General features: G+C 35.2%; 1 protein-coding gene across 1 annotated transcript in view; it reads left to right on the forward strand.

Annotated features, from left to right (window-relative positions):
* The window catches only part of cpne9 (copine family member IX), a 120,568-nt gene that overhangs the window by 71,946 nt on the left and 34,807 nt on the right, over nucleotides 1–13,815 (forward strand). The window contains exons 8-10 of the mRNA XM_069189438.1: nucleotides 7,345–7,448; nucleotides 8,901–9,005; nucleotides 11,333–11,374. Of these exons, the coding sequence (XP_069045539.1) occupies nucleotides 7,345–7,448; nucleotides 8,901–9,005; nucleotides 11,333–11,374 (251 nt within the window). The remainder of the gene's footprint in view (nucleotides 1–7,344; nucleotides 7,449–8,900; nucleotides 9,006–11,332; nucleotides 11,375–13,815) is intronic.

Here is a 13,815-nt window from a genome sequence, read left to right on the forward strand (position 1 = left end):
TCTGAAGCAGGACCTCTTGACAGACCTATAGCGCCTGTGTCATTGCAAGCAATCAGAAATTAGTTACATAGACATGCACCAGCTGGTTGTGTCCAGTGACAGCCAGATCATTAAGTGACCATGGGCATAAAAAACATGACCTTGTCTATTTACCTACTATAACTAAAATATTCAGTCAAGTCCCGACTGTTCTCTACATGTCCTACATTTTTAGCAATCTGTGCAATGCTAGGGTGGTGCTCTCTATCATTAGTTTTTGCTGGATGTGGACTAAGATTTGTCTACACCTGCACACTATTTTATCAGTATGGCAGCAATAATACTGAGAGAGTAGCACAGCTGCATTATGTCTCTGACATGCATGACTTGAAATAAATGAAGATTAGCTGCTGAAATCGAGAATATCTACAGTAGGTTTCATTTGAAATAAAATCGCTCTCCGTATGTGTAACCATGATGAGTCAGCTTTGCCCCCACTAGGATTCAATCACGCTCATGGACAAATCCGGCTTCAGAGCCACATGGCGCCACTGCTTAGACAGCAGAGGAATCCTCCTGCATCACCTTCTGTAACAGAATCAGTGCCACTAAGGCCCAGTACACAACCTCGGTACATGTTTACTTCAGTAATCACAAGTTAGATGGGTTGGATGTTATAAAAATGTCTGTTCTTTAAAATTTTGAATGTGTATTGAATTTAACTAGAGTCATTTTCCATATTTGTTTGGTGAATTTGTTGTTGATTAACGGTTTTGATTAATACTGTAGTGAAAGATGTACAGTATTATGAATCTCTAGACATACAGTAACTGATAGAAACATGTTAAGCAAAATAAGGAGTCTTGAGTTTAATTCACATAAAAAGCAAAGAAATAACATTTAGTAAACTTACACTGTATAAAGTTCATGAAGTGGAACAGACCATCAAAACATTGCAGAAATAAGCAGACATTTTTGTTTTCTGTTATCAAAAGCTATTTAAGTATAGATTTTCAGGAATTCACAGGTCAGATTAATGCTAATAAAAGTGCTTTAAAGCAGAAGCTTAGTGGTTTCCATTAATTTACACCTGACATAATTTCATGTTGAAATCCATGGAAATGCATATGCAAAATATTGATGCATCATATAAAGAATTGAATAATTTATGGTTCAGCGATTAAGAGTAAAGGTTGCTATTCTATGTTGTGAAAATGGGCAATGTCTCAACATTGGCACTCTCAGTATGTCATGAATAATTAGTAATTGCGATTTCTGTGAGGTTTTTTCTGGAGGTGTTTCAATTTTAGAACATTAGCGGGATTCTTGATGGGAACATTTATCAGTTTTCCTTGACCGTAAAAGTGATGTGAGCAAGAATTAATTAGCAAACCGAAATACACCAAACATTAAACGGTGAATAGCAACACTGTCAGCAGTCAACAAAACATGTCAGATGTAATGGGTTTATAACCAAAACCTCAGACAACTAAATACTCATTTTATCTTAGTTCCTTTTCTGTTTTTCCCATTTTTTAAAACTTTTCCATGGGCATCTCTTCTGAAAACGAGCTGTGATGAAAATCAAAACATTCTGTCTTATGAAATGAGGCATTTAACTGGGTCGGTTCTACAAATAATACATTTACATTTCACCCAGTTTACATTATTGCATAATAAAAGCACCAGTTTCCAGGGTATCATTTGTATAACTACTTCCCTTTGTTGCTACTCGTTCTTTGAGGTAGGGTTTCCACTTGACCCCAGCCCAGAGCCAGATTTCTACACAGCTGCGCTAATTTGCACATTTGGAGAGAAGGGGTGGGTCCCCAAAATGTTTGAGGAGTTGGGGCACAATTTCCATTAATCCCTGTTACCATTTGGTGATCCCCCACAGTACTTTGGGGGGTGAAGGAGGCCACTCCTTATCATCTCCCCCAAATTCCTCCCTTACCATTTTCATAATACACCCCTCCCAGGGTTACATAAGATTCAACATCTGTTATGGACAGTTTGTTATATACTAAAAGAGTGCAGTTATTCCTTCCGCAGATGTGTAGTGCGGAGTGAACGTAATGTAGTCACCACCTCCACTGTTGAATTTTAGCCTCAATCTTGCTTGGTTTTCACACACTGGTGACATCCTCAGTCTCTTTTCCAATTGTTCCAATATGCTACTGTACATACAGTTTGGTGTTTAATAATTCTAATTACTGGCTTCAAAGTTATTTATTCATTAAGCAAAATGTGTTTATTTATGTCAATAACAATGTTATGTTATCTATGTATGTACTGTAATTCTATGTATGAGCTCTCGCAACTGCTAAGAAGGGGACGCTCCTGACTTCCATAAATATCGTGTTACATAAAGACTTTGTCAAAAGTGAGGAGTGGGTCTACAGCAAATCGAAAGCCTTTATACAACTACTAGTAGGTCTTTCACAGCCCTTAAATCTGTCAGCCACTTCCAAAAGTCTTGTGGTTTGAACTTGCTGTCCAAAACAAAAGAAATCTGTTAACACATAGTGTAATCTTTTACTTTACAAAATCGAGTATTACGGAAGGAGAAACTGCAGTTTTTCCTGTTATAGACAAGAAAATGGTTTAAACATATACTGATCCCGGGCTATTGTTAGCTTCTGGTCAAACTAACATTTTTTCAATCAGCAATGGACAGAAATGATTTTGGTCTTTGTAAAGTATAATAACATCCCAGTGCTCTGCCATTTTATTCATCATTTTCATTTCAATTTAATTGGAGCTGCTGTCTGTCCATTGTAATTCTTCAAAATGCCACGTTTTGAAGGAGAGGCCTTGAGACAACCTTAGTGGAAATGTCCTTTTCCTATTCATAATCGATCTGAATGACTTTCAAAGTGTTTTGCTATAGTTCTGTGTTCAGCACGCAAAGATCACTTAATTCTCTCTGAGAGACTTAGCCTTCCAATTTATATCTATTAGTCTTAATATAGGCAGGCTGTCATCCACCAAACTTGTTTTGCTAGAAAACTAATGTATGTCCATCATGGTATTTTTCATGTTTAATGAGCTACTTGTAATTAACGGTCCACACTGCTTTCAGTATTACACTTAAAAAAACATATATACAGTCTATTGCATACTGTGAATAGCAGTAGTTATTACCTGCCATGCCAGAAGTAAATAGAATTTATAAAAATGCTTGTTTCAGATGTGATTTACATGTGGGGTACAGAATAGCAGATGAACAAGAGATCACGTCAGTAGTTTGGTCAAAGTGACTAGTATTTAAAACCTCACATAAAAATAGATGGAAATGCAAAAACACATCTTAAGGATAACACACTGTAAGAGTTCACATTCCAACAGACTTCACCAGTGAAACGCAGTGATTAGTTTCTTGCATCCATTTCCTAACCACTCTATCCAGTTCCGAGTCACAAGGGAGCCAAAGCCTATCTCGGCAAGCAGCGATTTCGTATTTCATATTTAACGTTTCTAGATCTTTACACAAGTTAAACCGAATACTTAAAATGAATTAATTATCTCAGTGTGGTTCAATTTGAAAAGATTTGGGGTTCACAGAAATATATTTCAGATGTGAATTAGTGGTACAGCCTGAACATGTACAGTAAGAAAGATAAAGCAAATTTAACTAGCCCTTGGAGTAAGCATGTTGCTAAGATACCAACATGGCCCACATCATAACAAGCTTTGACATTTCTGCACCTGAATATTGGCTAAACATAGACTTTTGGATGTTTTGAATAACATTTAAAAACACCAGGGGGAGAAAACTAAAGTGAACCACAAATTAAAAATGTTGAATGCATTTTGTTTGTCATTATACCATGTTAAATGGATGGAGAGTGTTGCTATAATATCTACAAATACGTGAGAACTGTTCAAGAAAATAACATGTTTTGACCCTTGACCTCAGTTCACTGCACACAAAGGGAGGAGAGAATGATTATTATTCGAGACAAAGTGCTTCACAATTATTTAAGCCTAATGTTACTGCGTGGAAAGCAACAAGAAGGAAACAAGCACACAATACAGTATGTAGAAAAATAAACGATATCGCTGTACTGTATACAGTGTGTCTTAATGTTGTCAAGCAATCATTTCAATGGAAAGCAGTTAAATATTGTAATTCATGAGATGTGCATTAATGTTGTTTGAAAACTAATGCAAGCATTGTGGTGGGGTCAAGAGGTATGAAGAGCTATGATGGAGACAAATAGACTTGAGGAATGTTTCTGAAGAGGAAGCACTTTCTAGAGGGTGGATTTTGAGTTGCCACCCTTGTTTATTTCAAAAGGAAATATATTTATTTCTGGTTTTATACGAGGGTTTAGTCCCTAAATAAGCAAAACTGTTTCCAACCCAGTGGATCTGACAGTCTGGCAGTGCAATCGCATTCCCCCTGCCTTGGTCTGTCAGGAGAGGCATAGCAACATTTGGCATAGCTGACAGCTTTTGATCAAAGCAGGCCCAGGGCTGTGATCGCCATGCCAAAGGCCGCAAACAAACCATGAAGATAGGCTGTTGTGCTGCATATAAAATCTGTTTGTTTCCAGGTAAGCACAGACATAATTGTGCATCCAATGCTGTATCCATGTGGAATTGCACTTTCCTAGGATCGTGAGCACTGCCTGCTCTAGAAATCAAACTGGTACCAAGGGGGGGATTGCAGAAAAACATGGAATATTTCATAGGAAAGCATCAAACGTCAATCCTTCGCAAAAGCCCATTTAAATGATCTTTAAAGAAAATAAATAAAATCACTGATTTTATTGTATAGCTCATCATGCAGTCTGAAAATACTTGTGTTCGATCAAGAGTGAGGACAGATACTATATATATATATTGATGTACTATAGTTTAAAAACTCTTGTAAAAAGATTGTTAGCACTCAAGGATTTGGTGTACAAATAACATTAAGTGAAATGTTATTGGAAACCACCCTGATATCCACCTTCTTTTCAAGAATATTCAGTGTATTTTAATATCAGGCTATTTTATTATGGAGAGGTCTAAAAAACATATTGAGCAATATTATGTTGGCATTTCTCATTTATCATTTTGTCAAGCTTAAACAACTGTGTTCATAAGAACTTGAAGATTCACATTGCTCTATATACTGTATCAATACTATAGTTTCAAGTACCAAAACCTCTGCACATTATAATATTTATAGACGAGAAGCTGTGGATTTTTATGAAACAGCACTGTGTTGATTTACTGTATTATATATACTGTATTGATACAGTATACTGTAACTCTTGGTTGGAGATGGAAATTCTGAAGCAAACCAGTACATTTTTGAATATGAGAAACTTTATGTACAGTAGTTAGCAGCAGTATTGTTGTAGCTCTTGTAGCCCCTGTAATTTTTGTAGCCCCTCTGTATAATTGACTTAAGATTAATTGAATATCAGGTATGTTTTAGTGTTGTTTTGCCTGCCTTTTAAAACATTGTTCTTAATCTTAGTTAACATAACACTTGTAGTATACATATAGCAGAAGCATACATTTATAGTTCGAGTATATGCAGTGTTTCTCCATTTTTATGACAACTAATGCAGAAATGAATAATATACAAAAGAATTACTGTCTAATAGGCTCTTGAGGGAATTTAATATGCAGGGTGAAAGTTCTGCATAATGAATGCCTTGTTAGACTTGCTTTTAGAAAACTGTACAGTAAACACATTTTAGAGCTAGAGGTTAAAGTAGTTTTTTTATCATTAAAACTGAATGAGGTAGACATAACTTCAAACAATGTGTCCCAAAGGTCAGAATTAGCTAACCAGATATATTCTTAATTTAGGTACTGATTATACTGTTTTGTTTTCATATTATTCACAAGCCTTTTAAAAAAAGTTTATACTGCTGTCTTCAGATTTCTTTCAGGAACAATATAAGATACAGTTAGTATTGTGCCTATTAATAGCAATTACTGCAATTAACTTTGAAAGTACAAATTTGAACTGAAACTTGGAACTATAAATGAAACATTCTTTATAAGCTTCAAGTAAGGCTTAGCTTTCTTCTTAAATTAGAACTGTGAAAAAATTACTTCCAAGCCCAGAAGGTTTAATGCTTGCTTACTTGGATCTCACCATTTTTCTTACTAGACCAACATTGCATATAGTTTTCATTTTTTCATAAACATGTTGTAATTATTGCCCGTCAACAAAACAGAATATCATCCAGATTCACCTCAAAAGTAACAATTTGAACTCCAGCTGAAATGTGTAAATAAAATGTAAGCCCAGACTACAGCAGAAACATAATTATTTAACTCTGAAAACACAACTACTATTCCAAATGGCATCAAACATTTATTGTAATATTATTTTGATCCTAATGCCAATCTTAAGCTTGAAATATTTATTTTATTAAACCCTGATTTAAAGTTGGCTTTTGTCGTAAATTAGACCTCCAACATTTTGTTTACACTAGTCCCAATTCTTTAAAGTAGATTTTGATCTTACTTTGCGGTAAACATACTGTACAGTAAGTGTTGTGCACAGTATCAAGTTCTCTATTTGACCTCAAAAGTATAGTATAAATGTATAAATTTTATTCTGAACTACAGATAAAAAAAAAAATCAAATTAATCCATTGAAAACAGAACCAGCTCTCTAGCTCTGGAGGACTTTTATAGTAATATTAATCTGATCTTAATGTCAATACTAATCTCAAAGGATTTCTGTCTTAATGAGCACCAGGTTAGGGAAAGCGTTCTTCTTAAATTAGACCTGCAGTAAGCCTTTCACATTATCCCCATACCTCTCAAAAGGTTGAGTGTTTTTTTTTTACTTATCTATATTTTTTCTAGACCAGCAGTGCACATACAGTTAGTATTGTCCTTATCAGCAGCAGTATCTCCCAATGACCTCAAACTATCAATTAAAATTTAAACCAGAACTACAGCTGACACATCTTTAATTAGTGCAGTGAAAACACAGACACAACTCCAAATAGAATCCATCTTTCATAATAATATTAATCCAAAACTAAAACCTATAAACACTGGCCTGAAAAATGTAACCCTATTTCTTTATCTACCAGAAAATTGTCACCAAGGCATCCTTTACAAACTTTACAAAATAACAGTGGTTTACTAGCAAAGGATCTCAAAACAAAAAACTTGAGTAATGAAATTCTAAAACAAGGGAGGGGTAGTCACATGACCTTAAATGAAGTTCTTAGCCAAATTAAGAAAATGAGAATAGCGATTCCTGATGATTTTGTGACTGTATTGGGGGTATTTATATAGTAAGGACAGCTCAAGTTAGTCCCTGATCAAGGCATGTTCTTCCATCAGACTTTTTTCCCCATCATGTCTTTTTTTTCCTTTACATCTTTCTTTTTTTAGGACATTGCCACCATGCAGCTCTGTGCCAATAAGCTGGATAAGAAGGATTTCTTTGGCAAATCGGACCCTTTCCTTGTCTTCTATCGAAGCAATGAGGATGGCACGTAAGTCAGAAACACGTCGCACCTACAGTAACTCGAGGCACCAGTTTGCCCAAGGAGAGAAATAAGTGGGTAGCGTTGATTTATTGAAACACTGCAGTCACATATGATTTTTGGTCCGGGTTTGGATTTTCATTTTTACTTGTACCAAGTAGGCTTCTTATCAGACTCTTTTTCTCCATGACCCTGGGGCATTTGTTAAACAAATTAAAAGAAACAGAAAAACAATCACTAAGGCCCTGGTTCAATCAAAATAAGGCTTCTGGGGTGCCGTGTTTGCTTTATGATAGCAATCTGTACATGAAATGCTGTAAGCAAGTCAGCCCAAAAAAACGGTTCAAATAAAATGTTGAGGACCATGTGAAAATCAAAGTGTGAATAAAGATAAAGATGCTGCCTTATCTGATAATGAAGGAACAACTGTTTGAATCGCATAGAAAATGTGAAGATCACCTGTTGCTTGTTGCTTGAAATTGTCTCCGTTTTGAGTGCGTGGCCCAAATCTTTTTCTTAAAAAATCATCAGTTTGGTGAAAGGAGATGAATTCTTGGATGACATTATGAACAAAGGTTCAAGGCAACCTGAAACAGCAGAGCAAGAGCAAACACCTGGGTTACAAGATGGTCATATGCTACTGGACTGAGATCAGGAAGGGACTCTTCTTTGCTTCTGAATGTTCACAATGCAGTCTTGCATGATATTGCTGCATTGCCCCCAGTTTTGTTGTTATATTTATTCATGTGGTGCATTTACAGTACTTTAATAGCCCAGGGGTCTGTAACTTGGGTATACTTGCATCTGTGCTTTAAGTATGACATACAGTACAGTACTGTGTACATTGGAGATGTTGAATGATGTAGGCACATGGAAGATACTGTCAAACCCTGGTCAGCTGATTTCTCATAGTGTTGTTTACAGAGGTTAGATGCTCCATTTTGGAATATAAATGAGACCTGATGTTATTTTCCTTATGAAAAGCAGTAGTTTGCTTCCTTGTTATGTTACAATTACACAAGGCATATATGTTTTAGAATGTTGTTCACCATTTTTTTGTCACTGCGTTGCAAGAAAGTCTTTACTTATCTGGGATTAAAGAAGACTGACCAAAATAATTCCTGGCTTTAAAAAGAATGACCTACCGAGACTGTTTAAAAATATTTTTAATATTTAATATTTTTTATTTTAGACTAAAATATTTTAAACTAATACTTTCAGTCTAAAATAGTGATCAACAGTGGGGAAAACCACACTTCAGATTTCAGGCACTTCTATACAGTAACAGGAGCCTTGAAGAAGCTACATTGTTAAATCTCATACCCTGGCTTTCTTGAAGAAACAACTGGGCTAATAATCTCGTGTTGGAACTGCACAGGTTAGCTGGGGTGAAGCGTTTCCCCTTGTTGATTGCTTTTCATATGTTTTATGTTCGGAAATGATGCAACAATTGTTTTTCAGCTTTACTATATGCCATAAAACGGAGGTGATCAAAAACACCCTGAACCCTGTGTGGCAACCATTTACTATTCCAGTGCGTGCACTCTGCAATGGAGACTATGATAGGTAAGACTCTGAACAGGTGTGTGATGTAACCCACTGCTCTCTGTACTTTTAACCTAGGTTTTCATTTTCTAAATGAGCAGCTTTAAAAAAAAGTTAAACGTTTTCTGCTGTTCTCAGAAAGAAGTGTAGGTTAGTATGCTGTATTAGCCTTGAATAGTTTTGAGAATGCTTTGCACTGAACTTCCGAATGTCCGAATTGCACTGTGTAATTCAGTGATAGCTCATAAGATGAGGCACAGTCAAGGCTAAAGATAATTTAGAAAATGTCCTTCCTTTTAAACAACTACAGCCTTTGCATACATTTGCAATCTATTTGCTGATGTAAGAAGAGTGGTTTTTGAAATTGAACTATTCCACTAAACATGCTAATTTGGACTTTGCAGATAGGTTGTATTATGTAGCTGCTGGAAATAATTCTCTGCATTTAACTGTGAGATAGTTTAGTCCACAGTAGCCTATATTGAATGAATTGCCAATTATAAACAATAGGCAAAGAAACTCTTCATCACTGATATGTTGTCAGTTAAAAAGGTTTAAAGATGCTGTCTCTTCACTCATTATTGGCATTGAAATAATGAGACAAGAGGCAGAAAGCAGGTAATGCAACTTTGCATTTATCAGGATTTAAGAGTTTCTGTGTTAGTTATCTGCCATGATAAAAATGTGTTTAATGGGCAGAATAATGGGAAATCCTCTTACCATTGTTTGCCTCACATTAAGATAGCTACCCCTGGTATAATTTAAGTCAGGATGCTCCAGCCCTTGTGAGCAATACACTATTAATGCTCTCATTCATACAAAAGCTCTTAATTACTTCCTCGGTCTTGCTTTCTCTTCCTTTCAACAAACGTAAGCCTTTTCCTTTTTTGTACTTAATCTTTTACTTTTAATTTTTTAAATAATTCTAAGACCCTGAGAGCAGACTCAAATTTATTCATTTAATGAAATAACTATATAGGAAATGGAGAGATACAAAACCAAATGAGTTTTGGCATTCCTGACTAAAACTATTTAATGCATTTCATGCAAGATTGTCAGCTTCTTAATTCTGTAACTCCTACTGAAAAGTTATTTCAGCCCTTCTGTATTCATTGCAGTTTATAAAAAAGTCACTGTACAATAATGTCTAAATCTTTTTTTAAGGCTTGGATACTTTTCAGGGTATTGTATATTATATTACTCAGAGTGGTAGTTTGACTTGAAATGTATATTTATCAAGTGTTCTAAGAGGTTGGGGGGAATGATTTTACCTTTCTTTGCAAAGATTGAAGGGATTATTACAGTGAAACAAGATGAAATGCTCTGTGATAATCAGAATCATGCTGATTTCCATTGTGTAGCAAGGACCTGCAGTCTTGGAATTGAAATTAATATAGAATGTGATCTTGTTTTCTTGACAAAGGCTTCCTGTCTCTGCCTGAGATTGACTTTTTCACAATGGAAAATTTGATATTTATTAATTATTCCAGGAAGACCAGATTCATCTTAAGGCAAGAAATTTAAATATACAGTGCATTTCTAGGATTCAAGCAATATAAAATCATGACAGAATATGTTAGCTAAATAATTTTTCTTGGCAGATATACAAGTATACTTTTATGGATTAGTGTCTGCTTGCATATAAAGCCAGTTTTCTGGAGTGTCTGCATTCAATGGATTCTGTTTTTATAATGAAAAAAGAAAAGTTATTCTACTGGATTACTCTTCACTACAACCTGAAAGCAAGGGGTGTACTGTAAGCATTGCAGTCACTGAACGAAATATCATATAGAACAAAATAACCTTGCGTAAAGCCTACAGTGTATTTTCTTTCGTTAAGAAGGCGTTGTATACAGGCCAGCTCTGGTGGGGGTTCCACTGATGTGATAATCTTTGCCTTTAGCCAGAGAGAAAGCAAGCAGTGAGTCATTATAACCATCAGGGGTAATCATCAGCTGGGACACAAAGCTTTGTTTCTTTCTGGGAGAAATCGCAATCAGCACTAAAACAGCAGGACAGCATTTGCTGCAGATTGACATTGGGATTCAGTTTGTGAGAACTGCAGGAACTAAAGAAGGGTAGAGGGGGATTTAATTATTTATGGAGGAAGAGTTTCACTCAGTCAGTAGTGGTGTACATTTTTAACTTTAAAAATGGAAAGTTAATTAAAGGTGTAATTGGTACTCTGGGTTCTGTAAACCTTATTTATTTTTCCATTACTGTGGTTATTCTTTACCTATAATCTGGAGTCATACATATATAAAGATTATTTTTAATTAAGGGGCTTTATTTAATGAGGTTTTACCAGATGCCTCTCTCACATTTAAATTGATTTATTTTCCTTCCAGAACAGTAAAAGTGGATGTCTACGACTGGGATCGAGATGGGAGGTAATGTTTTCTGTCGCCTTTTAAGGGGATGGTAAATTTTAATTTAACATTTTGTCAGAAAACACACAATAAGCAGTATCTCAAAACATCCTTTCAGAACCCTGTTAGAAGTGAATGGGGCAATTAAAGGGCAGGGGGCAATTCTTGACTCCTGGACTCATGGTTTCTTTTTTCATTGCTTTGAGGAACCTGGGGTGTAAGATGTTGACCCATGTTTCATTTATTTTCCTTTGATTCTTCAATTGCCTCATGGCATCATGCACCCCAGAAAAAATACTGATTCAGCTGCTTTCCCCATGTGCATAATCTATCATTTTATAAATCAGATAGACTTCTATAGTAGTTTTGTGGAATCAATTGCTGTAGCTGTATTGCTACCTATAGAGTAAATTACTTTTTGTATGCCTTATAAGGCCATTACAATTTGTTGTGTGTTACAGAATTCTCAAGTGATTACAAGAAGATGTTATTCCTTCAAATGAAAAAAAAAAGATTTAACATTGATATTTCAAATATGTACTGTATATGTTATATTATTTGATGGTTGTAAACTGAGTCATTGGCAATCTACAGTATTCTGAACTGGAAATCTACTGGAAATCTGCAGTATCTTGAACATAGAATAGTTTTAACTAATTTGTTTCCCGGGTTTTTAAATAAATTGCAATGCAAAAATGTACACAATGTGCAAAAATATTCACTGTACTAACTGACTTTGTACAATCTACTGGATCTTCACAGCTTCTGTGAGAGAGCAATAGATACAGTTTCCGATCTTCAGAAACTCTAATTCATGACAAACAGTTCTGCCATATTCTCTGATTTCACATGGCATACTTGTGTGTACAAACCTTTTATTACACTGCACTCTGAAACAAACCTCCCTTCCCCAATTTCCCACAAGTTAGCATTCTGTCCAAAATGTTACACTTCAAAAGTTCTTGTAGCACCTTGAGGTCCCTGAGGAATAACTTCTTTCACAATAAGCTTCTTATAATAATAAACTTTGCAACATGCTTTTGTTTTGTTTGTGTGTCATCTAGATTATCTTTTCATACCAGATCCAAAATGAGTTCCATAACCAGCAAATATATCTTCATGACTATTTCAGTATTCAAAGTCCTCTACAGTATAATATACAGTATACAAGTACTGGATGTGGTTTGCAGCTTAGGTCAAGAACATGAAATTGAGGAATAAAGAAGTTTTTAAAGCATAAAGTTACTCTTAACAAATGGTATAATACTGTACATCATTCCAAATTAGATTTTTATTACTGAACATTTTAGCTTATTTTTTTGCTTTTTTTAATCAATATGCAGTTATTCAAAATTGGTTTAAAGAGACTGTTACTGTATCTCAATGAAACTATATTTGTAGAGGCCATAGGTTTACTTTCATCCTCTGCACAGCATACGTTTTATTCTTCTAGAGCTCTTCTAGCTTTACACAGAGACTAGATAAAAATCACAGAGACCAGCGTTCAATTATGCAGTCATTCTGCTGTAAATTATTTTTCTGTTTTACAAAATCAATTACTAGTTTGCAACCTGTCAGGTCCCATTCTAAGAAGCAAACAGTCTTGGTGAAATTCTAGCATTTTTTTTTATAAGGGGAAGAGACATTTTACCATCCCCACTGTGAATTCTTCTTCATCTGTTGAAGGCTCTGCTTTGGTGAAAAAAACTAATTTCAGCGAGACCCCGCATATAAATATTTCAAAGACAAATGGCAATAAAAATGCCTTGTGGAGAGGAAAGTCTGCATCCTTTGGAAATGCACTTCATTTTTACATGAATTTATTTTGCAAAAGCAATAAAAACAGAGTAAAAAGACAGCAGTGAAATAAGTGATGCCTGTGTGGCGACGTGAACATCAATTAAACGTTAACATATTAGCCAGTGTGATAAATTAGAAATACAGTACCTGAGACTTACTTTTGTGTACCAGTACTGCAGAATTCTCAAAAAGATACTGTTGGCTATAGGATGCTAAAGGGAGAAAAATAACAGGCTGCATTTTGTAGATAATGCCATGTTTATTCAAGATTTGGGACGACTGTAATGAAAATATTATAACGAATAACAAATTCTAAGCATTGAGTAAAAAATGGGTCCCTGCAAGGAATCTGAGTCACATAGCATTCATCAGGCTAATGGTTCTTGTACAGAGGAAACATTTCTGTTCATCTTGGCCTTTGAAGAGCTATGGTAAGGGTAAAGTTGAGCCTGTTATTTTAGAACATCGGAAGCTAATGTAATCTCTCCCTATATATGTGGCTGGTTTTATAGGTCACTGCCAAAATATTTGTGGGTGCAACTTTGGAACAAGAACATCAGTTAAACTAATAATTTGCTAAATTAAGCAACTGTATAAATAATGTTTGTGTTTTGCACACGTGATCGTGCATAGGACTTCAATTAGTCTCACTTTTCTTTAAA

Source organism: Lepisosteus oculatus, chromosome 4, assembly GCF_040954835.1.
Source record: "Lepisosteus oculatus isolate fLepOcu1 chromosome 4, fLepOcu1.hap2, whole genome shotgun sequence".
NCBI lineage: Eukaryota > Metazoa > Chordata > Actinopteri > Semionotiformes > Lepisosteidae > Lepisosteus > Lepisosteus oculatus.